This window comes from Oculina patagonica, chromosome 5 (assembly GCF_052425735.1).
Source record: "Oculina patagonica isolate OP01 chromosome 5, crgOcupat, whole genome shotgun sequence".
Lineage (NCBI taxonomy): Eukaryota > Metazoa > Cnidaria > Anthozoa > Scleractinia > Oculinidae > Oculina > Oculina patagonica.
Window position 1 is genome coordinate 24,084,085 of NC_135762.1, and position 26,667 is coordinate 24,110,751.

Below are 26,667 nucleotides of genomic sequence, written 5' to 3' on the forward strand. Positions count from 1 at the left end.
GGTTTCCGTAGCATTAAGCGGCCCTGAATATTTCTACTCCCCTCTGAATGGGATGCTAGTCGATTGCAGGGTTCCCCGCCAGCATTATGTCGCCGGTAACCAATTTATACACCTGGGTGGAGAGAGGCACTATGAGAGTAAAGTGTCTTGCCCAAGAACACAACACAAGTGACCTCGGCCGGGGCTCGAACTCGGACCGTTCGATCCGGAGTACGGCGCACTAACCATTAGGCCACCGCGCCTCCCAAGGGTAAGGATAGGGTCATCTATTATGAGCTACAGTATTATCGATTTGACAGTTAAAGAAAGGCACCTTATATTAGTAAATTTCTCTGGGGTTTGGCAGATTATCGTTGTGGTTTTGTGGCGAGAGAGGGATGCTATCAAGCAGAGGTTCTGAATGCGATCTTTGGGGGTGACATCTATTTTTTAGGGTGAAAAAAGGTTCGATAATTGTGAAAAAGGGGTTCATGAAATCGATAGGAGATACACTTGGTAACCTGCGATCAGGCGTTCTTTTTTTGCGGCGGGAGGAGATAGAACGTCTGATACAATTACTTGTCGAGTCGTCTGTAAAACATCCAGAATCTGGAATTTTTTCCAATTGGTCAGGAAACAAAGGGCAACACTAAACTATATCCTGATTGGTTGAGTTTATTAAAGTGTGACTTCCGGTCTAAAGATATCTTGCGTGCACAGACCATTATTTAATTAACCCTTAAAATACCACGCTTCTGTGATTTTTTCAGCCGTTTTCTGGGCTTAGGCAATCTTTTGAATTTCATGATGGCATATAAGAAGCTTAAGTAATTAATATGTGCTGTTTCAAAACACCGAGGGCTCAAACTTTCATTGTGACGTCAGTATTCAGCCGTTGCGTCTTTGATAAGCGAGCACACGGGCTCGAATCTGGCAAAATTTTCGTTTATAAGTGTTTTTCCGAGTCATTTTCCACTGCAGAAGCCCCCAGGCTGGCATCATTAAGCTAGAATGGTGGGTAGAGGCAAACTTCTGAAAGAAACCAGAGGTGAGAGATGATTTGACGGTGATTAGAACGCCAAAAACATCTGTATCGGAACATGGCGATTTATGAATGAAATTGTCTCTCTGGCCGTTCTGTGGATGGATTCCGAGACCTGCCAAGGCAATTTGGACAACTTTTGACTTCCAAAGAATGCAGTCGGTGCAGTATTTTGCCGGTAGGATTGGGTGGCTCGACACTTATAAAAAACCTATGAAATAGAGGTAGGTGGACTTGCATTTCGCCGACAAGGCAGTTTTACCCAGACATTCCTTTCGGTCACCAATAAGGAAATTGCAGGTTTGCAAGCATTGCTGTAATCGAATGGTGATTGCTCAGTCTGCTGAAAGATTTTTGAGAATCTTTCTTGGTGAGCGGAAAGGAATAGGCTCGAAGTTTGCTGCAAATGTACACTTTTGGATTCAGAATTAATTTTTCATTAAAAAAACTGAAAGCGAAGATGTATGTTTTTGTTGTTGTTCTATGGAGTAAAAAACGGGCATTTTCGGATTTGCTTCAGAAAAAAACAGCCATATACAACGGAAATCTAGAACTGTAGTCAGTTAGTTGGGTTTTAAAGCTATGAAAATTATCACTTTGCCATAACAAGGGATCATTACTATCATGTGTCCAGATATGCGAAGGCTGCAGATTTTTTAATCACTGCTGGTATTTTCTACGCAAATATGCGTTTTTGGTAGTTTAAGGGTTAATCACGTCCTTTGCAGTGGATTTGGGGATCGATTTTTTGAAACACTCAAAGCTAAGGTGACAAAGGAATTAGTCGCCTGTAGCACAGTTTGCTAAAAGTACGAAACAAGTTCAAATCTTTTTTTTTTCCTGGGCTGCCCGATTTTAAAATTTTCTTGATATTTATTATTGAACCGTTAAAGTGTTACACGCGATTGAAAACAGATGTGACTGAACTTCAGGAGTAAAAGAACATTATTTTTAATTTCGTGTTCAAAAAAAAAAAGAAATAAATTATCTGTACACCTTCTACATTAAGACCTTTCCAAAGAGACGTTAAGCCTCCAAGTTGACCAAATAAAAGCTGACTTAGAAACTGCACACTTTGCAAACTGAGGCAAGACAAAAATAATAAAAAAGACCGTTTTCGCTTATTAAAGCAAAAGTCAAGGGCAAAAGTTGAGTGCTTCTACAAACTGTAATACTGTAAGTATAAACGATCTCTGGTGCCCATACACTGAAGCAGAACAGTAATTCGCCAAAACGGATTGTTTTTGGTGACTAAGTTTGGTATCCTTAAGGCGCTGACTACTTTTGCTTTGTGCACACGAAGTTTTGAAGTATTACTCCATTAAAAAAGAACACTTCTTAGGTGTCCGTTAACGGTTTCAAAGTGCATGTCCGTTGTTAGATGTCAGCACCTCGAGCCATTTCACTTAAGGTACTCCCTTCCTTACTCACTAGTGCATCAAACCTGTCAAACTCATCAACCTCTCCATTATTTAGAACCAGAATCATATCACAGTCTTTAATGGTGTTGAGGCGGTGAGCTATAGTGATGACTGTGGAGTCCTTCAGTTTCTCTTGCACTATCTCCCAGATGGTCTGTTCTGTTTCTGGATCCACGTGTGCGGTGGGCTCATCCAAGACAATGATTTTGTTCTGTTGCAACAGGACACGAGCCAAACAAATTAACTGCCGTTCTCCTACGCTGACGTTTGCACCATGTTCCAGCAACTCGTGATCAAGCTGTCCCTCTAGACTTTCTAACAACGCTTTCAGTTGCACATCTTCTAAAGCTCGCCACAAATCCGCATCTTGAAACTGTGCCATAGGATCAAGATTTTTTCTCAGCGACCCACTGAAAAGGACAGGAGTTTGGCCAAGAACAGATATACACCGTCGAGATTCTTGGAGGTTGATCTCTTTTACACGAATACCATCGACTGTTATCACTCCTTCAGCGTCTGGCATACGCATAAGAGCTGCTACAAAAGATGACTTCCCAGCACCCGTTCGGCCTGCAACACCGATCTTTGTTCCTCCTTTAATGCTAAGATTAATCTTCTTCAGCACTTGAGGTCCTCCCGGATAGTACGTCAATGATACATCTTGGAATGTGACATTTCCTTCGCGTGGCCAGTGTTCTGGGGGAAGTCGTTCCACTTTGTTGCGTTGGTGTAAATGTCGGGTGGTGTACCCGACACAATCTGCGTCGCACAGATTACATTCAAATTTGTAAACCACGCATTGATTGTTTACAATCGGAGGATTCTTCTCTTTTGGGGCGAGAACCCGACCAATCTTCTTGCTCTGAAAAACAGGTTTTATCTGTTTTATCTGTTTTCCAGAGCAAGATACGAAAGTCGGAATTAACTTACAACGAATTCTAAAATTCGCTAATTTGATTTGTTCGAGGGTTTCCGCTCCCGAAAATGCTAAAAACGTGTCGGCGTTTTGTCGTATTCCATTACAGTAAAAAATTACAGAGCATTTTTGAAGAAGGTCTAAAAAACATGAATTGATCGTACAAAAAAGTCTCGCGACGCAAAATGTTTTATAAATAAAACAATCGCCGACACGTTTTTGTTTTTACACATTTTTGCTGACCGACATGTTGAAGTAATTCCTCTTAAAAATTGAAGTCAATTGAACAAAATCCCTTGGAGTTTAAGCTTTCACGTGAACAAATATAACTCCAGAAAATAGCGTTTAGAAAAATCTATTAGCCTGCGAATACAGCCGCTTCTCATTCACGTCCCTCGAAGAATGAGAGACGGCTGTATTCGCAGCTAATAATCTATCTGCTTGGTTTGTTTTTTGTCCGGTCACCTCCTGGGGAAAATGTTCACGTGGAGCGCTCTTCGTTGCTGGACGCGAATAAGAGGGGGCTGTATTCGTAGGCTACGAACTTCTACTAGAAGTGCAGCGACCGAATACAAAGCCCTGACCAAAAGATCAAACGTTCTCAGCAAGCATCGCTTTAGATGTTTTTATTCCCGACCGACAAAAGCTTGAAAATTATATGCAAGTCTGCCGATGTCATGTAGGCTCTTCCGGTTGGCACATTCTAATTAGCTTTTATAACACCTAGCTTTATACGTCATCATTACCCGATACTATTTGCAGGCAAAACATTTTGTGACGTCATCATTACCCGATACTAGCTTGCGCGCTCACTTCAACCAAGTCGAGAGTTTTTTCTGGCTTCTGACTATATGCACTGTATTTTCCCCTGTATTTCCTCTGTATTTTCCTTATGTAACTACTCATACGTGGGGGACACTATAATGCCTCCTCGCTCGGGCTTTGGCCTCTGGGCCAAAGCCCTGCGAGGAAAAAAAAACATTTTCCGGTCAGTGGTCAACTTTATAAAAACACGTTACCTCGATGAGTTATACACCTGAGCCCGCGATATGGTCACGTGATGCTAGTCAGCAGACACCTTGTATTGACAGCTGTAATTTGACTATTAATAACGTGGATGCCCAGTATTATAGAGGTTAGGGTAAAACTATTTCTGAATTGGGCGACGAACGTACGTAGATACATACGGACGTACGCGCCCGCGATCATGCCGCTAGCTGTGATGACTACGAAAACTCAAGTCCATGATTTTTGCTATTTCTGTGGATTTTCTATGGGTATGGGGCTCCGCTCTTGTTGCAGTTCACGATTGCTTCTTTTTATAACGGTAAGATAGAGAACTGTCTTGGGCACTCGTGTTTTACCTTTTTTTTTATAACAGTGAAGGTTTTGGGCTGCTGTCGCTCTCTCCTCCACAGAGGCTTCTTTTATTTTTTTTGTACGGGCTGGGTGTTTGGTGAAACGTAAGCTCGTGAAGCCTGAGCAGGGGGATAGGAAATAAAAGTGAGGGAAGGCCACGTCCTCTGCGGTCCCTATTTTTTTTTTCTTTTTTCGTGTTTTTGCCTTTCCCACCCTCCTCCAGTGAAGGAGCCTCTTCTGTCGTTCTTTTTAGTTTCCAAAAGTAATGATACGTTACTGGTAGCTGCGAATGAAAAAACGATTTACCTTAGAGAAAGATAATGACATTAGAATTATTGAAGCGGCCTACCTTGAGCGGTGAGACACAAACAAATTAAGGCAAAGATTGCCAGCGGATGCATCCCACTTCTGAAGTAATCCCAGTATAGCTTAGAGGAAACCATTCCGATTGAGCGATCTTCTTGAGATATGTCTAGGCCTTTGTGTTCCTTTGCTGATGGCGCCATTTTGCCACAGCTATCAGCATTTTCGCTTTCCTCTTCATAGTTCTCAGCAAAGTTTTTATTTGCCTCGATGTCCGTGAGAACTTTCTTATACAGTTGGTCAATAGTTGTATTTAGAAATCCTTGTTCTTGCAACACATTGAAACTTCCTTTTCCCTCAACACGACCTTTGCACAGCATAATCACTTCATCAGCTTCTTTCATGTGTAGTTCTTGATGTGAGGTTAACAACCGGGTTTTCTCGCCCAGCAGGTCTTTGATGCATTTTTTAAAGATATGTTGGCCAACTTTAACGTCCACAGCACTCAGAGGGTCATCCAATAAGTAAATGTCTGCATCGGCATAGACTGCGCGTGCTAAGCTTACTCTAGCCCGCTGACCGCCACTTAAAACTGCACCGCGTTCTCCAACAATCGTTTGGTCATTGTCGGGAAACTGCTGGATGTCTTCCGTTAGGGCGCATGCTTCAGTAATTTTTTTGTACTTCAGTTCATGGTATGGCTCTCCAAACAAAATATTGTCTCTTATTGTTCCAGAGAATACCCAAGCTATTTGGGGCACGTAAACAAGAGTTCCTTGGCAGGTTATGCTTGCACTTGTGTCAGGGATTTCGCCGGCGATAGCTGATAAAAGAGTAGATTTTCCACTGCCTACTGGTCCGGTGATAACGGTTAAAGTTCCTGACGGTGCCGCGAACTCAATATCTTGTAGAATAAACTCATCTTCTCGCTTGATTTGTTGATGCGTCAAACCCGAAACACATAAAGTGGGGGGCTTGTCCAAATCTTTTAATGAATCATCATCAACAGAAACCTTCTTCTTTTTCACGCGATGGCCGTTCAGATTACTCTTTGGTTTTGCTGAGCTGTTTCCCATGTTACTTATACCTTCTGTGGACTTATCATGCAGATTTTCTAAAAATAGAAATACTTCTATACGGCCGAGCGAGGCAAAAGCTTCATACGTTGTCAGCAACGCATTAGCCAGGTTTTCGAAAGAGTAATATCTTGCTAGATTGATAAAAGAGAGAAGCATGAAAACATTAACAGGTGTGAGGGTCTGACCAGTTAGAACAAGAGTAATGACTGACACCAGGGCTGCAATTGGTGCTGAAGCGTACTCCAAGCCTGCTACACAGGACAGAATGGCACTCTTCTCACGAATAATGTCGATTTCATCTCTGCAAACAAAAATAAAGATTAGCTTGAAATTATATACCCTGTTCAGGGTCAAAGAAGTTAAAAACCATACCCTATCCAGCGGCACGTCCCCGTATAGGCCATATAGGGGAGTGCCCCCCCCCGGGCTTTAAGACAACAAAATGAGATTTATTCACCCAGGGTGTAGTTATATCGACACAAGAGCTGTCTGCATATTGTAAAGATAATGCGATAGTTTCTTCGAGCAGGAAGAACTAAGTACTTAATCCTTTGAAAACTTGTATATGTTGTGGCTTTAAATTTTTCTAAACCAGTTTAATTTTTATTTTTTATTGTCTCATATTAATTATCATAATCTGAAATAAAGGTAAATAAAAATCAAAACGGTTTGAAATTTTTTAACCAAAGATAAATTTAAGACACATCATATTCCAGCCTTCCGTATATATGTTCGGTGCCATAGGTGTTTATACAAACCTTTCCTTTTTTGCCCGTAGAACAGAGCCCGGTCTGCATTGGAAGAGCTTGATATCACTAGATAATGCATGACCAACCCGAAGGTCAATATGTTGTTCGTCAGTCAATCGAATTAATCTCGGCCACCTGAGCTGGACGCGAGATTCAGTACGAAGGATACCCGAATCTACCTGGTTGTTTGTCAGGGGATCAAAGTAAACTCTGACGATCTAAATCGAGTCGAATTGAACTTAACTTGTATTTCGAGCCAATCTCGTCGGCCTATCGGATTAATCGGAGAGAAATCGAAAATTGCTCGCACTCATGGTCTTTTCAAGACGATGGGCGCAGCAAGGAGGTCCTTGCGTTTCTTTGAAGTCTTATCGAATAGGAAAACGCTCTTAGTTGTGTTGAATTCCAGCATCCAGTAGCAGGTGATTTTATAGTGAGAATACAATAGAGTTGAGAAAAATGAGTGAACAAAGGAGAAAAAAATAATGAATAGTTCACTTGTTTTCTTGTCATATCTTACGCGAACTTACAGGAAAGACTGCTATACGCATCTCTTTCGAAACGCTTAACTCGTGTTCGAAAAGTCTCGCGCTTTTCTTAAATGTTTTTACTTTTCTTAATACTTGTCAATTTATTACAAAAAAGAAAGAAAACGTCTGGGATCACAGTATATTGATAACGTCAGTAACAAAACTACGGAATATTTCATCCTACCTTCGTGTGTTTTTTATCTTTGTTCTGTATTCATCTTCCCACGCATGCGTTTTGATGGCGCGAATCCCAGAAACCACTTCGTTCATCAAGGAGATGCGCCGGTCAGATTCTGCAGCTGTGCGCTTGCGCAGTTTACCACCAACATAAGACAGCCCGACGAAATAAGGAACAAGAAAACAGAAGAAAATCACTCCCACAACAGCCTGCCAGCCAACAAAAACCAGCAGCATGGCCATAGCTGTCACAAGTACAAAAGGAGAAAAAGCTGCCCCGAAGAAAAACCTAAAAGTTTGTTCGTCTAGTCGCTGAACATCGTTTGATACCAAGTCAATCACTTGACCTGTTGTAAATATTGACAGAGAATGCTTGCTAAGGTCAAGCGTCTGAAAGAAGCAAAATAAGGAATGATAGGTTAAAAAACTCGTATTTTCTGAAAATCGAGTATATGACGGTTTATGGGAGAATCGCTAAAGGGATTGTTTTTATTGCATAACACATCAATACATTACAAAACACGGTGTGCAGAAAACTGAATGCATTAGGGCCTGTTTACATGGAAGGCGGGTGCCCCGGCTAACCGAGTTACCCGGCTAACCGAGCTACCCTGGGCGAGCCAACTTTTCATACGTTTCTTAAGAAAACGTATTGAAGCCTTTACATGCTAGAAGGGTAACCCGCCTTGCCGGGGCACTCGGTCTACTTGCCCGGGGCACCCTTCTAGGCGGGATAGCTTTTTGCCATGTAAACGGTTATGGCCGAGCTATCCCGGCTTGCCGGGATAAGTTTTCGCGCGTGTTTTAAACTAAATTTGAAGTTAATGGCATAAAATGTATAAATTCTGGACCCAAACAGTGCTATTTGATCAAAATTAGTTTTATCGGTCGGCTGGAAACATTTCTTTGAGCAAATTCGAAATTTTCGTGGGAATGATTATCCTAATTCACGACACAACAAATTTAATTTCAATTTGGCGGTCAAATACTGTTGAATTTCGATTGAATTTCGCCAAAAATGAACGCAATAAATTTCTGAGAACTTGCACATGAAATTAAAATAGGTTTGAAGACGAAAAGCCTTGATTATTCAGTAAAAAGTCATATTTTTCTTCAATCATTTGGAGCTACATTGTTTTCCCACCCCGTGACAAGCTTCAATGACGCTGTCTCATCTCGGGTAGAAGGGCTGTGAATTCTGCATGTAAAGGCGGGCTAGGTTTTATCCCTTCTAGCCGGATAACTCGGTTAGCCGGGGCACCCTCCCTCCATGAAAACAGGCCCTTAGAATGCTTCATGCTACTAACAAAACTAATAAAAGTAGTTAGCACACTACAGTTAAGTTAAATAGAAAGTGCCGAAAAGAAAAAAAAAAGGCATGAATGACATCTCCATGGAAGGTGGCGGTAGGGGGGTAAATGCCACGGGTTATCAGAAGTTCATTTGGACTTACCTTGAGGTAAACTAGACCTTTAAGGGAACTTCTAATTCTGATACTCAGCAGTTCGCATCTATAATTAAAGTGATGATTACTGAGGCCGTCTATCAAAGCAGTGATTCCCATTGCTAATGCACAACCATAGAGATAATAATTTTTCTGTGGATCAGGGCTTGATATCAGTGCGGAAATCAAATATCCAAGAAACAGTGGTTGAAGAAGTGAACAAACTGAATGCAAAATGCCGGTGAAGAAGATGATCATGCTGTCCTTAACAGAAAGCATCTTTAGGACGCTTTTCCAAAGTCTCGGCCTTTTGCCATTTGATTCGCATTTTGTGTTTTCCTTGTTCCATTTTGTTTGAAGTTGCTCTGTCAATGTTGAGGTAAAGTTTTCCTCTGAAAGTGGTAAAAAATCACTTTCTTCTAAAGCTCGCTCACTGCCTGTCTTAAAAACACTGTTCATCCATAGAAAGAAAAGACGAGAAACAAAGCTGAAGTTTTCTATCTCGCCCTTGGTGGAGATCCTCTTGTATCCATTCCTTGCCATGACCCTAGATATTGTTAAAAAATAAAAATACGGATCATAAAATGTACGACATTGTAACGTGGTGCTGTAAATATAAGGTTGGCTAAGCTGAAATTAAATTGGTAATTATAGATGAGGCTAAGTATGATATGAAGAATTATACATATCGCGAGGGTGTTATCCGCCGAAGCCATAACACCCTCCACGATCTGTTTTGTGTTATCGTTATCTTTATCATCTAACAATTTGGAAATTTGTTCGTCGTTATTTTTAAACCTGGCCACCATTTTCGCGTTTTTAGCTCTGCACTATCAATCGTCCAGTAATTATTACGTCAATCGTCTAATAATAGAAACGTCTTCCAAATTTGGTCGGTGCTAGCCGGTTAGCAGGAATTAGGAATTAGCCGGGTATTGTGAGCCAATCAGAAATGAAGAACTATTATGAATGAATAGTAATAATAATTAAATGATAAATTCTCCTCGTATGGCCTCGTTACGGGACAGATGTTTTCTAATGAATTTATCTTTCGATCTGTTCCATGGGAACTGATACAGTGTATCTAAAAATATAATGTAGAAATTGCTTTTGACAGCTGCGTTTATAAAACTGGTACAGTTTTGAACTTACCAACACGAAACTAGATTGGTGCCACTCTTTTCCTGGAATTTCGAACTTACTTTGTTTTTAGTTTGCTTTTTCTGGTGCACCGTATCACGCAATGATATTTTTTAGACAGATTATCAGTTTCATTTTTTCGCAAGTTGTTGCAGCAGTAAATAACAAGTGATTGCTAAATTGAATGTTTTTGTCTTTCTTGTACCGTTATCAAGAATATCTAAAATCTTGTAATCAAGTGCTAGATAATTTGTGGAAATAGGCGGAGCTAGAAATTAAGTTTGGTAAATCTGCCGCTGGTTTTCTTTTACTTTTGCATAATGTTTTTTAGTTTGTTTTTGTGTGCGTTCTACTTATTTTGTTTGGTAAAATGAAACAATATTGCTCTCGTTGTTTTAGTTTGGCTGTATATTTTGGGGACAACTGTAAAATTTGTTGGAAAAGAAAATTTTGACAACTGGTTTACCTTGCTGAAGGAAGCTAAGATATAAAAATTATTACTGCGCGCAAGCATGCACTCACTTGCTCTTCTGTTGGGAAAACTCAACCATTTTTTTTATTTCGAATAGGACTGAGGGTAGTGTCATTTACTGACAAATTTCATCTTTCACTTTAACCGCCAGGCTTATATACCATCTTCATATTCATTATCGCACAAATCATCAAATCGACATTTAAACTTAATTAACAGTCTGTTGGATGTTTGTCACAGAAACCTAGGTTAACGGTCTAGCCACCACGAGTTTCCTATAGCTTAGTGGTGAGGGTCCGAAATACTAATCTTATTAAAGGTCTAGTAAGGGTTAACTCCAATTGGGAGCACTCCGAATTTTCCCCTGTTTTGTCTGCTGAATCTTTCACATACTATCGCTTGTTGCCAATACGCAACACCTTTAGTTCGCCTTAATTAGGCCAAGTAAAAGAAAAAAAAAAATGTTTCTCGTCCGTCCGGATTTCTATATATATATAAAAAAATAAAGATGGCGGGCGGGCGCTTGTTTTTGTTATTTGCTCCATCGTCAAATTCTCCAGAAGCGACCTTGCAAAATAAATCCTGACCTCTCCAGTAGGGACCTAGCGTGCCGACGCTTAAAAATTTTGGCCTGACTTGGTATTAAAACGCAGACAAAAGCGATGTCTTAGGCCCGGTTCAAGCGTCGAACTTTTCTTGACCCGAACTTACCTTATTACATAAAATTTTGGCGTCTCTTTTTTTTTTCGTTTTTTAAAAATTCTTTTTTTTTCCTTTTTTTTTTTTTTTTTTTTTTTTTTTTTTTATCAATTTTTTTTTTTTTTTTTTTTCAATTATTTTTTTTTTTTTCAGCGTATCGAAGATTTTTTTTTTTTTTGTTTTGAAAATAACAAATTCATAAATTTTAATCATAAACTCCTCATCCACTAAATATAGTCAAAAATAGGTACGGGTAAAACGGACCCAGGGCGTATTTTTTTTTTTATTTATATATTTTTTTTTTTTTTTTATTTTTATTTTTTTTATAAAAAATAATTAATATTAATAAATAAAATCACAAAAAAAAAAATAATTCATATTTGGATCGACCCAAATAATTAAGTTCGGCCGTTTGATTCAAAAGTTTTTTTGATGGGACGTTTGACGTTAGTTAGAATAGAATAGACGACCCTTTAGAAATCAATGTCAATTGTGCTAACTATTTCCCACTTATCAATCTGTTTATCAAACGCTTAAACAATGAGTGCTAAATAAGAGGTTTTTTGACAATATTTTGAAAACGTGAACTGCTGGGCTCTCTATAAGTTGTGTGTGTTTTTTTTTAATTTTTATTGGTGAAAAAATGAATGAAGTTTATTTAGTTGAACGACAAACAGCACAAGTTACAATACATTTGCGAGGAATAAATCGACTTAACTGCTTTGACAAATTTAAGCAACAACGGAGTAATTACGGGACTCCGTAGTTTTTATTCTTTTCTTATCACATCGCGATCACATCACTTAAGGATATTCCTTATACTATCCCCATTACATGCTTTCTGAATAGAGTTTAATATTTCCTATTTCAGTAGTGAGGAAAGGACCGGTTACTCCTGTTAAATGGGCAGGAATTGGGCAGGAATAATTAAGTAGGTGACGTCATAGTGCGTAAGTGACGTCATCAAAAATGGGGCGTAAATGACTTCATAAAATGGGGTGTAATCTAAAAATAGAAAAATTACATCATCGGTTGTAATCTAAAAATTGAAAAATTACGTCATTGGGGTGTAATCTAAAAATAGAATAGTTACATCATTACAATCATTATTTTAGTCGACTACGTCATAGTTCAAAAATAGAATAGGGACAAGATTTCTTTAGCATATAAAAGCTCCCCCGTTGCGAAGCGAATCATTCACAAACTGTGAGTTCAAGTAAAGTGATGGCTTTCAACCAAACTTTGGACGATTTTGAAAAATGTATCTGGAACAACGAGTTTCCTAGTGACCAGATTTTGGATCGGATGGTGGCTTTAACACTTCCACAAGAGGTATGTATTACCTATTTCGCATATTAATTTTTCACGAATAATTAAGCTCATAAATGGTTTTATTCCTTTGTATTTTATAGGCCTCTATTTCGTTATTTTGCAAATTCACCGATCTTATTTTTATCTTTAGGACATTGAACGCCTGCTTGCAAGCGAAGTACAGAGCGGAACTGGCAGAAAGCGAGCAGCAGAGGTATATTTTACACATTTTTAAATAATTCTATATTTCGGCTTGATGTTAATACAGTTTATTTAAATTTTATAGGATAAAGAAAGCTCTACTCTTTCCAAAAAGACTCGCTATGACTGTGAAACCTGTGGAAAAGTCTTCACTCGCGTAGATAACTTAAAACAGCATCAAAAGATCCATAAAAACGAGAAACAACATCAGTGTTCCAAGTGCGACAAGGCATTTCAACGAAGATCTCATCTGACGCGCCACTTCAAAGACGTTCACGAGAAACGTGCTGCAGTTAGAGAATATACATGTCTTACCTGCTCACAAGTATTTCACAATATGGCGCCCTACTTGGCACATCAGAAGACAGCCCACGCCAAGCCCTCTCCAAGCAAGAAACGTTCCCACGAAATTGAAGCAGGTAAGATGCCATAAAATTATTTGGTAAAGCCAAGTTGTGGTCAGTAATAAGTTAAATGCAAATAGCTTCTTACAGTAGGTAACACAATAGTTGTTTGAGCAGTTTGGAACTGGTCCTTTGTTCAGGGATTAGTCGTATTCCAAGCCACACAATAGATTTTAGATATACCTTATTGAGTAAGATGCATGCATCGAAGTGGAACAGAGTGGTAAATAATGACGTCATACGCCGTTCGGCTCACTTTTCAATGCCGTGGGCCGCCGGTTCGAGCCCTGCATCCCCCTCCCCCGATATTCCTTTTTCTTTTTTTTTTTCTTTCTTTTTCTCTTTTCTTGTAAAAATTACTTGTAAATATTCAGGTAAAAATAGAAATAACTTGCTCAATATTTACTCTAAGCTAACAGAATTTTAATATACTATTAAGTTTATAAAAAATACGCTTGGCCGTTCCAAAAACTGCCGTAAGATCAATATAGCGTTGCGAGTTCTGCGGTAATAAGTGATCCCCTGAACGTAGCGACTTGGTCTGTTTACGTTTTCGGACTGAAATCAAACCAGAATATTCGGATAGCTTGAAAAACCATTTGGTAAACAAACGCACGAAATGTCCAAGGCGTTGTGTGCGGTTACCAAGCTACACACTCGAAATCGCGAATAAACACGCGTTCGCGAACATTTTTTATTATTATTATTTTTGAAATTAAACACAGGTATTTTATTTTATATTCAGAACCAAAATCAAAGAAATTAAAGACTTCTCCTATCGAGAGAAATACAACTGCGAGTTCCAGCTGGCTCGAAGATCCAACAGCGATTACTGATCTCCCTGAAACACAACAAAGTGTCGTTCCCCAGTACCGCAGCCACTGGCATCAAATACGCACTCGTTTCAACCGAAACAACCCTCTTCTGGACTGGTACAATTACCGCATGTTTTCCCTCCAACCTCAAGAGCTTATCAATCACCTGGATAATATCTTTACTGACCAGTCCACGGTGTTTAAGCTCAATGTTTCTTTTGGCTTCATTCTTCGTAACAACGAGACTGGTAAACTTCAATATTATTACGCTGCCAGGAATAACCACCTCTTTGAGTCCCCGTTCCAAATTACTACTGCACCTGACCTCCAACGAGTTCGTGACGCTCTCCGGGATGTTGATGTTCTTGAGTGGGTGCGCCAACAACGTCCAAACTCAAAATGGATCGTAGATAATGTGACCAATATCACCTTCTTCGTAACCAAGATCAGGGGGCATCTCATTGGTCGTGGTACCAATTTACCTGCTTACCTGGCTGAGAACCATGGTTTAGTTGCCTTGGATCGAAACCAACAGAGTGGAAAAATCTACAACGATAATCTATGTTTCTTTCGAGCGCTGGCTCTCCATAACGGTTGTCACCCTAAAAACGTGGAGCGGGATACACAGCATTACTACGAGCGATATCGGCAAACTCGACCAGAAGGAAAGACAGTTTAGTGGTGTCAAGTTAGAAGAATTGCCTGAACTAGAACAGCTCTTTGAAGTCAATATATTTGTGTACTCGCTGGAGCCGACCAAACCTGACGGAGACGAGGAAGAGGCTGAAGATAAAGAAAACGAGCCAGAGATTGCCGCGCAGTTAATGTATCGCTCACTTTGCCACTATACCAGCACTCTTTACCTCAACCTCCACCAACACCATTTTTCCTACATCAAAGATTTAAAGAAATATGCCAAGTCCTATTGCTGTTCTCGATGTGGGACGTATTGGAAACATGTGGGTAAGCTGCATCGACACGAGCGAACCTGTGAGGCTAAAGTCCGTTACACATTTCCGGGTGGGGCCTACAAGACATCTCCTACCATCTTTCAGCTGCTAGAGGACGAAGGCGTCACCGTTCCTGAACATCTGAAGTACTTTCCTTACCGGGCGACCTTTGACTTTGAATGTATGTTCAGTTCTACAACGACTGGTCTCAACGATACAGATAAACTTGCCTGGGATGCTAAACACATTCCTCTGAGTGTGAGTATCTGTTCAAACGTTCCAGGCTATGATCAACCCAAGTGTTTTGTAACTGAAGGAGATGCCAAGCAGCTTGTTAAAAAGATGGTCGATTACCTAGTGGAAATAAGTAATGAAAGCTATCGCCTCGTCAGAGAAACCTTTTCCAGCGTCTTTGAAGCTATTGAGAAAAAGCTAGAAGATCTACAGCAAACATCAGAACCTTCCGGACAGCAATATTGCGGAAACAGTGTTCAAGAGCAAGACAGTGACGATGAAGGTGAAGATCTCATGGACACGGATGATGAGGAAGAGGATATTGAATCTGAAACGGAGGAAGATAGAGCTTTCATAGACAACGAAGTAGAGGAGGAAGAAGGTCTTTCCTTTTACCGTGCTTTTGATAGAGAACGCGAGAATAAAGACCATCAAGATCATTTGTTCGTTGAAAAAACCCCAGAGAAAAACGACCCTGAACCTATGAAGAAAAAAGAACACCCTTTAAAGAAACTAAAATACAGACTCGAAGAATACCTGAAAGAGCTGCCAGTACTTGGCTTCAACTCGGGAAAATATGACTTGAATGCTGTAAAAGAATTTCTCTTCCCAGTCCTGGTCCAGAATGAGGAAGTAAAGTTTACTATCAAGCGGAATAATAACTTCATGTGCTTAAAGACGGAACACCTACGCTTCCTCGATGTCACCAACTTCCTGGCTCCTGGGTTCAGCTATGACAAGTTTCTGAAAGCTTACGAGTGTACCCAAACTAAAGGCTTCTTTCCATATGAATGGATGGACTCTCTGGATAAACTAAATCAAACATTTCTTCCTCCTCACGAAGCCTTTTACTCAACGTTAAAAAAACAAACATCTCTGAGGAAGACTACCAGTACTGCCTACAAGTGTGGTCGGATAACAAAATGCAAACATTTAAAGATTTTCTTGTGTGGTACAACAACCTGGATGTTCAACCTTTTTGTGATGCGCTCGAGAAGATGTGTGGATTTTGGAAAGACAAGAACATGGATATGCTTAGACAAGGTATTTCTATACCTGGCGTTACTTTGACCTATCTCTTTACCACCCTGGAACCTGGAATTTACTTCTCTCTCTTTGACGAAAAGAACAAAGATCTGTACACGCTGTTCAAGAAAAACATGGTAGGCGGACCGAGTATAATTGTTCATCGCTATCACGAAGCAGGAAAAACCAAAATCAGAGAAGTGGAAATGACGGCCCAAGGAAAAGAAGCAAAGATGTGCCAGAAAATAGTAGGGTACGATGCCAATGCACTCTATCTATGGGCCATCATGCAAAACATGCCTACGGGATCGTTTACCAGACGAAGAGAAGAAACAGGCTTTAAAAGAGAAAGTTCTAGCAAAATGGCAACACAATGGTTAGAATGGGAAGCGCAAGATCGCGGAATTTACATACGACATCAAATGAACGATAAGGAAAAACGCGTTGGTGAGAGAAGAATTCCCCTGGATGGATTTCATGCTCCTTCTCAAACAGTCTTTCAATTCCACGGCTGCTGGTGGCATGGACATAACTGTCATCTAACACATGGAAAAGAAATGAATGAGAAACGAAAAAAAACAATGGCCGAGTTACTAAAGGAGACCAGAGATATTTCTCAATACATTGTAGAGCGGGGATATAAACTTGTGGAAATCTACGAATGCGAATGGCTCCGACTAAAACGAACCAACTCTACAGTACAGAAATTTCTGTCCACTACGTTTCAGCGTCCCCTCGATCATCACAAGTCCCTAACTAAAGAACAGATTCTAAGAGCTATCTGTGACGAATCACTGTTTGGTGTTGTCGAGTGTGACATCAGAGTACCTGACCATCTGAAAGGGAAGTTTTCAGAAATGTGTCCCATTTTCAAAAACACAGAAATCTCTCGAGAAGATATTGGCGAGTATATGCAAGCTTTCGCCGAGGAACAGAATATTATGCCTCGACCCCGAAGAAGTTTAATCGGGAGTTATTTTGGAGAGAGAATCTTGTTGGCCACGCCCCTCATCAAGTGGTACCTGGAGCATGGATTAGAAGTAACCCATGTCTATCAATTTGTTGAGTACACTCCAGTTCCTTGCTTTGAACCTTTTGGCGAGGCTGTCTCTGATGCTAGACGGGCAGGTGATGTCGACCCAAACAAGGCCATCATTGCTGATACCATGAAATTGGTAAGTATAATTTCATCTGCACAAATAGGTTGCATCTTTATTTCCTTTACAAACCTTAATCATGTTTCATACATTATTTTTACAGGTGGGAAATTCCAGCTACGGAAAAACTATAAATGACCAAGAACGCCATAGAGAAGTGAAGTTTTGTGAGGAAACCAAAGCGTCCCGACTTATCAACACCCCCTTTTTCAGAGGTATTGATCAGATAGAAGGAAACACCTACGAAGTACAAAGCTGTAAGAAAACTATTAAATTAAATTTACCTATGCAAATCGGTTTTTTCGTTTACCAGTATGCTAAGTTACGAATGCTTCAGTTTTATTTTGATTTCATGGACAAATACCTCGATCGCAGTGATTTCCAGTACTGCGAGACTGACACAGACAGCGCTTATATCGCCCTGTCGGGCCCATCTGTAGAGAGTTTGGTTAGGCTAGAGTTAAGAGAAGAGTTTGAAAAAGATAAGTGTAAGTGGTTTCCTAGAACAGACACACCAGAAAATAAAGCATATGATAAGAGAACGCCTGGAGTTTTCAAAGAAGAATGGTCAGGGGAAGGTATCATTGGATTGAGTAGCAAGACCTACTATTGCTTTGGGTCGTATGATAAAGTTAGCTGTAAAGGTATCAACAAAAACTGTAATGAAATAAACAAAGAAAAATACCTTAATGTTCTCTTAACGAAGCAAAGTAGTGCAGGACGTAACAATGGGTTTCGTGTTGTAGCTAATATTGTTGTAGCTATACTTATCAACAAGTTCGGGATGGCTTTTCATATTTTTACCCTAAACGTAAAGTATTAGACGATGGAGACACTACACTTCCATTAGACATTTAAGTAAAAGAACAGAATAATGTAAAAAACATTGTAAATATGGTTTAATACAACTTTGCAATAAAGTAGGTTGGCTTGATTTAAAACGTTGTGTGTTTTCTGCCTAGCTACACGCGCGCGCTTACTTCTCGCGTCCCCCACGCGCGTTTCCACGCGCGTTCGAAAGAGAACACCGAAGTTAAAAAGGCTCTTTTTGCCCCTTTGACCCTTTAGGACCTTTTTTTCCTTATTTCAACCGTTCTGCTTTTCAGTAATGTCTATATTAGAAGAGGATAGTAAAAAACCTCTATCATTTGCTTCAAGTTTACAAGCTGTTAACATGATGCGGAGGAAATGTAAGCATTGTCCGATCCCAGGTTGTGGATCTAAATTTTTAGTTCGACTGGCGAATCATTTAAATCAAGTACATGGCTTATCAGAGATAGAGCGAAAATATTGGCTCCAATTTGCTAAATTACAAAATACCAACGTGGTTCGTATTAACGAGAGAGAGATTGAACCTAAAACAATTTTTCTATAAATGTGCGGGTACATAGCTCAAACAGTCAGTTGTGATCATGGTCGACCCGAGGTTAATACATCCCTTCCCTCTCTTACTTGCTGGGCCGACTTGCAGCGGTAAGACACAGTTTGTTAAACGTTTACTTGAATCGGGCGAAGAGATGATTGATGGATCTCCACAAAGGATAATTTGGTGTTATGCAATATATCAAACTGCCTACGATGAGATGTTGACAACTATTCCCAACATCAATTTTGTCGAAGGTGTTCCAGGCGATTTAGAAACTATGATTGATCCCTCCATCAGAAATTTGGTTGTCATTGATGATCTCATGCAAGAAATGGCTCAGAATAAACAAATTACCAATCTGTTTACCAAAAGGTTGCCATCACCGCAACTTGAGTGTAATATTTATATTACAAAACATCTTTCACCGAGGAAAAGAATTGAGAGATATGAGTTTGAACTGTCATTATTTGGTTCTCTTTAAATCACCGCGGGATAGCAGTCAGGTCAATCACTTAGCAAAGCAAATGTTTCCTGGTCATGTAAAGTACATGCAAGAGTCGTTTCAAGATGCAACTAAACGACCCTATGGATATCTACTATGTGATCTTAAACCGGAAACGCCTTCAGACTTCCGGTTGAGAAGTAACATTTTCCCGGGGAAGACACAGATTGCCTATGTTAAAAAACTATAAAAGGACTGTATCGTAGTATTTTAAGTCACTTGAGCATGGCTCAGCGTCTGAGAAAGAACCACGATTTTTTGAAGCTTCTTGCCAAGTGTACTCCTGCTCAACGGAAAGCGATTTTAAAGGTTGCCGACGATAGTTTAGTTAGAAGTATTTGTGAGTGTGTGTTTAACGTGCTTAAAGAGACAGTGCCTGTCAGTAAACCAGCTAAGAGGAAACTTCTAACTCGCAAGAAACAGTTGATTGCTCTTGCCGAAAAAAGTACTCCGCTTCACAAGAAAAAAACAAATTTTAGTACAACACGGTGGAAACCTTTTAGGTGTTCTATTACCGCCCGTTCTTCGAGTGTTGAGCACGATTCTCGCTTAAAAATGAATCACGCTAAACGTATGGTTCTTGTACCCGAGAATACTTTGGATCGTTTGCAGCAACGCCAATCAATATTAACACCACCTGTGACACAAACTCTGAAAAATTTGGACGGTGAGATGAATGAGATTTTATCTAGTAAAGAGCTTGACGATGAACAGAAGGCCAAACTCTATAATCAAGTTTTACAGCGTTATCTAACATTTTACGATCAGCGAAAGGGTCAACCGCTTCACGTGAAATTAACAACATCCAAGCCTGCAGCGGAGAAACCCCAGCCAGAGGAGAGTAAAGAATCTCAACAAGAAGAGGCACAAGAAACTATTTCGACTGCAGTGGAGCAAGAAGTGATGAAAAGTGTACCCAAAGTCTACAAAACGGGGGCCAGACAACTGTTAGATAAGATTAAAGAAAATCGAGATGTCTTACATTGAAACGAAAAAGGGGAACTCATGTATGAAAAAAAACCAATATCCGGCTCTCACGTTGTGGATCTAGTGAATGACATATTGCGTCAGCGAAAAGGATTTGAGCCAGTCGGAAAACTTGGTACGAAATCCTCAGAGGCAGAGCGCCATCCGAGAATTTAAAACAAGAGTTAGAGAAGAAACTCCAGAAAGCCCCTCCCGCTGGCTTCCCACTCCACCTTCTACCTCATCCCCCGCAAGAAAGAAAATACGAAGGGCGGCAAGCCCGCGCACTCAAGCTGTTCGCTGCTTACGATTATAAAGCATGACAGCAGACATTTTTACATTGTAATCACAATTTTATTTTCAATTGCTCAATAAAATACGTTAAAAACGTAAATTACATGGTGTATTTATTGAACTCCTTGTTTGTTTACATGGGTATAATATTTTTTTAAACTTAGTGGGAAATGTTTTTCGATAAAGCGTTTAACAAGAAAATCATTTCGTCGTTTATTTCTAGAAAAACGATTTACAATGGTGCTCATACTAAAATTACGACAGCGGAATAAAGCATAGTACAGACAATAATGTCCACACACTTTACAGTTGATACTTTGCAATGTCACAGAGTTAAAGCTCCATTCGTTAGAATTATTGTTCAAAAACAAAGAAAATGTTCCAGTATAATTGCTTGGGGGTAATCCATAAGAGTCGAAAAATTCTCCCTCTCGATCTTTTGTGAAATAAAACGCAACCCAGTGCGATCCAGGCTTTTCACTTGTATCCACATTGGCAATGAACAGCGCTGGGAAGGAGGAAACTCTCGTGGGTAGTTTATTCGAAGGGTACATTCCTTGAAACACACCTCGCGTATATCGATCTTTCTTCAAAATTATCGCCAACTGAATGGTGTTCATTCTAGTTTGTGTAGTCGTAGAGAACGTTTCGACTTGCGTCAATCTCGATCACGCTTTGAAACTCAGCGTAGATGATAAGATTCACCGTGTTGGCAAGTGCTTCTCCAAAATGAAGTTCAGTGCGAAGGTTGCCTTGTTTTGTAAGCTCAAAATGATCGCCCGAGCAGTGATCTGGGGACAAGTCAAAACAGAATGCTGTGTAGCCAGAACCGTAATCGCCTCTACCTATTTGGTTGCCTGCATCCTGGGAGAGTTTTCCCGTTCCAGAAAAAAAGGCTTTGAAATCCGGCTATGACATTTTGTCCACCAGCTTCACTAAATTTGAGAAACAGGGGTTTCCGAGGGACCTGTTCGCCATCGACATAAACGCCCACTTGGGTTAGGTTGTGGTGCTTGAAATTATATGGATTGGAGCCATATGTACCATTAAAAGCTTCTGCATCAACTAGTACCAATACCAACCGTCTTGGAATGCGACCCAGGAAAAGGTTGTCTGGTGTAAAGCTACTGAATCCGGTCGGGATGGTGAGGACTTTACAATCAACTCGGCGGATGGGGTATTTGGCAGTCGTTTGTTTTAGAGCAACTGCATGTCCCAGAGTGATAGAAGAGGCCACTTTGACTTTTCGAACGTACAAAATTGCTTCCGTGATAACCACCTTAAAATTAGCTCCAGCAGCTGATGAGACTAAGCAGAAAGAGTTTTTAGCTCTGTTGAGCTTGAGTCTCAGATTAACTCCATTCAAAATTAAACGGTCTTGGAAAAAAAATATCGCTGTGGACGGGGCCTATCATATCCACCGTGTTACTTTCTTTGGTGAATGCATATCGAGCTTTTAGCCCCAGGTTGGCATCGGCATCTTCTGCTACTGGATCCGCTTCATCCATCTTTCCGGGGGTATCTTTGTAAAACATAGCCATAGATAGTTGACTTGATTTAGCATCTTCACCGTAGTTCAACAACGTTTCAATCATGGCACGATATGGGTAAGTATTAGTCGATGGGGAGATTAATCGCTCGTTCAAAGCTACATCCACTTGCGAAAACAAGGAATGTAAAAAAAGATTTACAGGTCCCACTTTCGTGTTGGGGTCTAAGGCGGTACCGTTTGCTTTAGTGATCTTGGCTTTAACAAACAGCTGAGTTTTTGCTAAATCTAAATATTCTTCTCCAGATCCAGAGACGTTAAACTCAATTGGACCGCTATCAGTGATGTTGGTAAAGGGGTGATATTAAATCCATTGCCCCTTGGTGATAGATGTCTGTGTAGCAGGAACTGTGAAACGATCAAGTTCTGATTTTGTACACTCTTGTGATTCGTGATGAACGAAAGCCATGTCTACTTTAAGAAGGGAAATTTCTCTTTAGGTTTCTTCTTCTGCGGAGATGTTTTCTGTTTCTTGCCTGGAGGTGAACTGTTATTTCTTGTTGGCGGTTTCCTTTTTGTACCTTTTCTACCGGCACCTGACTGCGGGGCATTCTGGGAGGGTTGTGCTAAGACTTTTTTAGCCTGCTTAGCGACCGCCTTGTTTAGATTATCTACCGCTAACACATCTTGTGCTACGTTAAGGCCCGTCTGTAGAGCTTTCTTACCAAGCATTTTAGCACCTTGTTGAAGATGAGGCACAGCCCAACGGAAAAGACCTTTGAATATGGACCCTAATCCATATCCTCGCTGAAACCGCGCACCATGGAAAGCAGGTAAGCTTCCACCTTTTTGCTTGGCCTGGTTTAAGTAATATTCTTCGTACAATTTATGATTCGGGATGTGAATTTTCTTCATTTTGTATTTTAAAAGTTTACGGGCTTAATCTGTCGAAAATGAAGTGTAAGTAACACTCTCCCAAACTCGAATGATACAGAGTCTCCTGTGTCACGCTTTATATTGACTTCAATACTTTCAAACTGTTTTCTGCTGACAGGTATGTATTGTGGGCGGATGAAGGATTTGCTGATACGTTGTCCATCCTTTCCTTCAACGGGCACGATTCGAAGTAAGGGGACAAGTGCGTTTCCAACATATTGCGGTTGAGTTATATCACAGTATATGTAAAGATCGTGAAAGCCATATTCCAAATCCGCTTCTCTTTCGGCAGTGGTTGTTGTCGAAAAAATTTGTTTTGGGGGAAATCCTAGCAGATATCCGATATCGTCAAAGAATAGTTCTGTATTATTTTGTAAGTGAACAGTGACTTTCCTACTTAGTTTATCGTAGGTAAATTTCACATTATCACCGTAACGCTTTTCATTGTCGACCAGCTCCTTCATCTTTAATAGAATGTCCTCAATGGAAGAATAGTGACCCGGTGGTAAACCAACCCGGTACTCTGTCAATGTGTTATTTGGATATTTATCTAGACTGCTATTGCTGGGAAGATGCAGATAAAACTGTGTTACCTCCATTGTATCTTGCGTTCAAATGAAGTGTTTACTTTGGGTATTCTTAATTTATAAGAGACCACACAACAACCATTTTACCATTTAAAATTTCTTTTATTGAACATACACAGGAATAAAAATTACAATTTTGATATATCACTTTCCGGAACCCAGGAATCAAATTTTGGATCTTTGTATCCCTTCCATTTCACAAGATATTCCACTACATTATTACGTTTTCTTTTGCGTGAGATCTTTTCTACTCGATACACGTCATCATTCTTGATTACTTTCTGTAATTCAGGTTCGTAGAATGTCCCTTCTAAGATTTCACCTGCATCATCTTTCAGTTTATAGACCGGTACTTGACGCGGGAATCGTTTATACACAGTAAACAGTTCTTCCGTAAAATTTGGAGGTATGATTTTTCAAATATTCGCTTCACTTTACTTATTCTCACGCGATCTCCTACACGAAACTTAAAACGTACGCGTTTCTGTATATTATCTCCATACAATGTATGCCAGACTTTACCCTCGTTAACTTTAGTGACTTGACTGGGTTTCATTTTAATACTACGGTGGTATGTGTTATTATAAGATTTCACCAACTGAGGTAGAACATCGATGTAACATAGTGTGTTTTTGTAAGTAAAATATTTATACATAATAAAATTTGGTTTGTATCTGATCTTAAAAAGTTGGTAAAAACGTATAAAAACTGAATTTTCGGTAACTCTCTGTTACCTTCATCAGAGTTAAAATTGGTTCAATTTTTGCATAATAAGTATTTTATACACCGCCGGTCTCTAGGGATGTTCCCAATGTTAAATAAACTTGTGGGAAATGCACATGCTCATTCAAACAGTTAATGTCCTGGATTAAATGTAGCGCTTCTAGGAATAGGCGTTGTTGCCTATTGTTGACATTTCTTTCTAAAATTTCTACATAATCCGGATGAATGTCATGGTCTGTTGTTTCCGCGTGAAATCTTATTGCGCTTTCGTTATTAGATCTTGTGCCAGGCTTGTGCTCTGCGCCGCGCGAATTCCATGATCTTTTGCTCTCTCCCACATAGGCAAAATCACATGTTTTGCATTTGACTGCCCAGTGTTTTAACAGGCTTGAAACTGTTAAAACACTGGGCAGTATCTTTAAGAAACCAAAAGACCGCCCCGCCACAAATCAGATCAAGGGAATTGTGTACAAAGTCAAATGCAAAACATGTGATTTTGCCTATGTGGGAGAGAGCAAAAGATCATGGAATTCGCGCGGCGCAGAGCACAAGCCTGGCACAAGATCTAATAACGAAAGCGCAATAAGATTTCACGCGGAAACAACAGACCATGACATTCATCCGGATTATGTAGAAATTTTAGAAAGAAATGTCAACAATAGGCAACAACGCCTATTCCTTGAAGCGCTACATTCTATCCAGGACATTAACTGTGTGAATGAGCATGTGCATTTCCCACAAGTTTATTTAATATTGGGAACATCCCTAGAGACCGGCGGTGTATAAAATACTTCTTATGCAAAAAACTGAACCAATTTTAACTCTGATGAAGGTAACAGAGAGTTACCGAAAATTCAGTTTTTTATACGTTTTTACCAACTTTTTAAGATCAGATACAAACCAAATTTTATTATGTCAAACACTGATCGCCCAAATAACATATTTATACATCTTGTTCTTAAACGTGCGGTTCAGTCGTTCTACCACCGAAGCCTTCAATCCTGAATTCACTGTGAAAAAATCGATGTTATTGTCTCTCAGGAATTTCTGGAACACGCGGTTGAGGAATTCAGTACCCTGATCCGTTTGTAGTTTGGACGGTTTTCGTCCAGAGGATAAAATAGTCTGAAATGCTTTCACTAGTTCTTGTCCTTGTTTTGTTTTTAAAGGCACGACCCAGGCATACTTGCTGAAAATGTCTATACAGGTAAGCAAGTATTCAGGGTCGTAACCAGGTATATGGGATCAGGGATCACAGCCTTGGGATCGGGATCACAGCCTCGGGATCGGGATCATGGACCCGGGATCCCGGGTCACAAGTCATGGGATCCGGATCGGCCAATCAGATCGGAGCAGAATGGAATCAGGGATCAAATGTTGCCACATTTTAGGGATCAGGAATCAAAATTTAGAGCTAAAATTTGGGATCAGCGATGAAAAAATATACCTGGTTACGACCCTGAAGTATTTGTAGCCTTTGTTGTAGCGACTGAGGTTTTGAACATCACAAAGATCTGCCTGAAATTGTGCGTCTATGCCAGGGACAATGACTCGACTACGTTTGTAACGTCTGCGGGCAGGTTTGTGTAGCGTGTAAACGTCTTGCTGACTTAACCAATCTTGAACTTGTTTGCGGGAAATTTTACTCTTTCCCTCCTCTTTGACTACTCGGTACACAGCATCCAAACCACCGAAACTTGCGGGGTGACTTGGGTCGAGGTAAATACTGGCGAGCTTTTTCTCCATCACAGAACTCAGAGTTTTGTACAATTACTTTACCTCCACAGCAGGCTAATACGCAACGAATGCGGTTAAAAATTCGTTCCAAACCAAACGAGGAGGAAGGTGGACAACAACCCATCACTGTCAAGGTTAATACGTTAATGACAGCTCTTTTCACGACACTCACTTAAATAGCTTCTCTCGTACTTGAGTAAGAGTGGGAACGAGAAAATTAAACAGTTCTTCCCATTGTTCCTCGGTCAATCCTAGCTGTTCCGCAAACTTTAGAAATATCAATAGATTGAAAGCCATCGCTTTACTTGAACTCAAAGTTTGTGAATGATTTGCTTCGCAACGGGGGAGCTTTTATATGCTAAAGAAATCTTGTCCCTATTCTATTTTTGAACTATGACGTAGTCGATTAAAATAATGATTGTAATGATGTAACTATTCTATTTTTAGATTACACCCCAATGACGTAATTTTTCAATTTTTAGATTACAACCGATGATGTAATTTTTCTATTTTTAGATTACACCCGATGATGTAATTTTTCTATTTTAAGATTACGCCCCATTTTATGACGTCATTTACGCCCCATTTTTGATGACGTCACTTACGCACTATGACGTCACCTACTTAATTATTCCTGCCCAATTCCTGCCCATTTAACA

At 40.0% G+C, this 26,667-nt stretch overlaps 1 protein-coding gene across 1 annotated transcript in view; it reads right to left on the reverse strand.

Annotated features, from left to right (window-relative positions):
• Positions 1-2,398: 2,398 nt before the first annotated feature.
• The window catches only part of LOC144654103 (ATP-binding cassette sub-family C member 4-like), a 28,237-nt gene continuing 3,968 nt past the window's right edge, over positions 2,399-26,667 (reverse strand). Inside the window, exons 2-6 of the mRNA XM_078514206.1 lie at positions 9,009-9,546; positions 7,563-7,945; positions 5,067-6,400; positions 4,286-4,320; positions 2,399-3,304 (exon numbers count right to left, since the gene is read on the reverse strand). Of these exons, the coding sequence (XP_078370332.1) occupies positions 2,399-3,304; positions 4,286-4,320; positions 5,067-6,400; positions 7,563-7,945; positions 9,009-9,542 (3,192 nt within the window). The 5' untranslated portion in view covers positions 9,543-9,546. The remainder of the gene's footprint in view (positions 3,305-4,285; positions 4,321-5,066; positions 6,401-7,562; positions 7,946-9,008; positions 9,547-26,667) is intronic.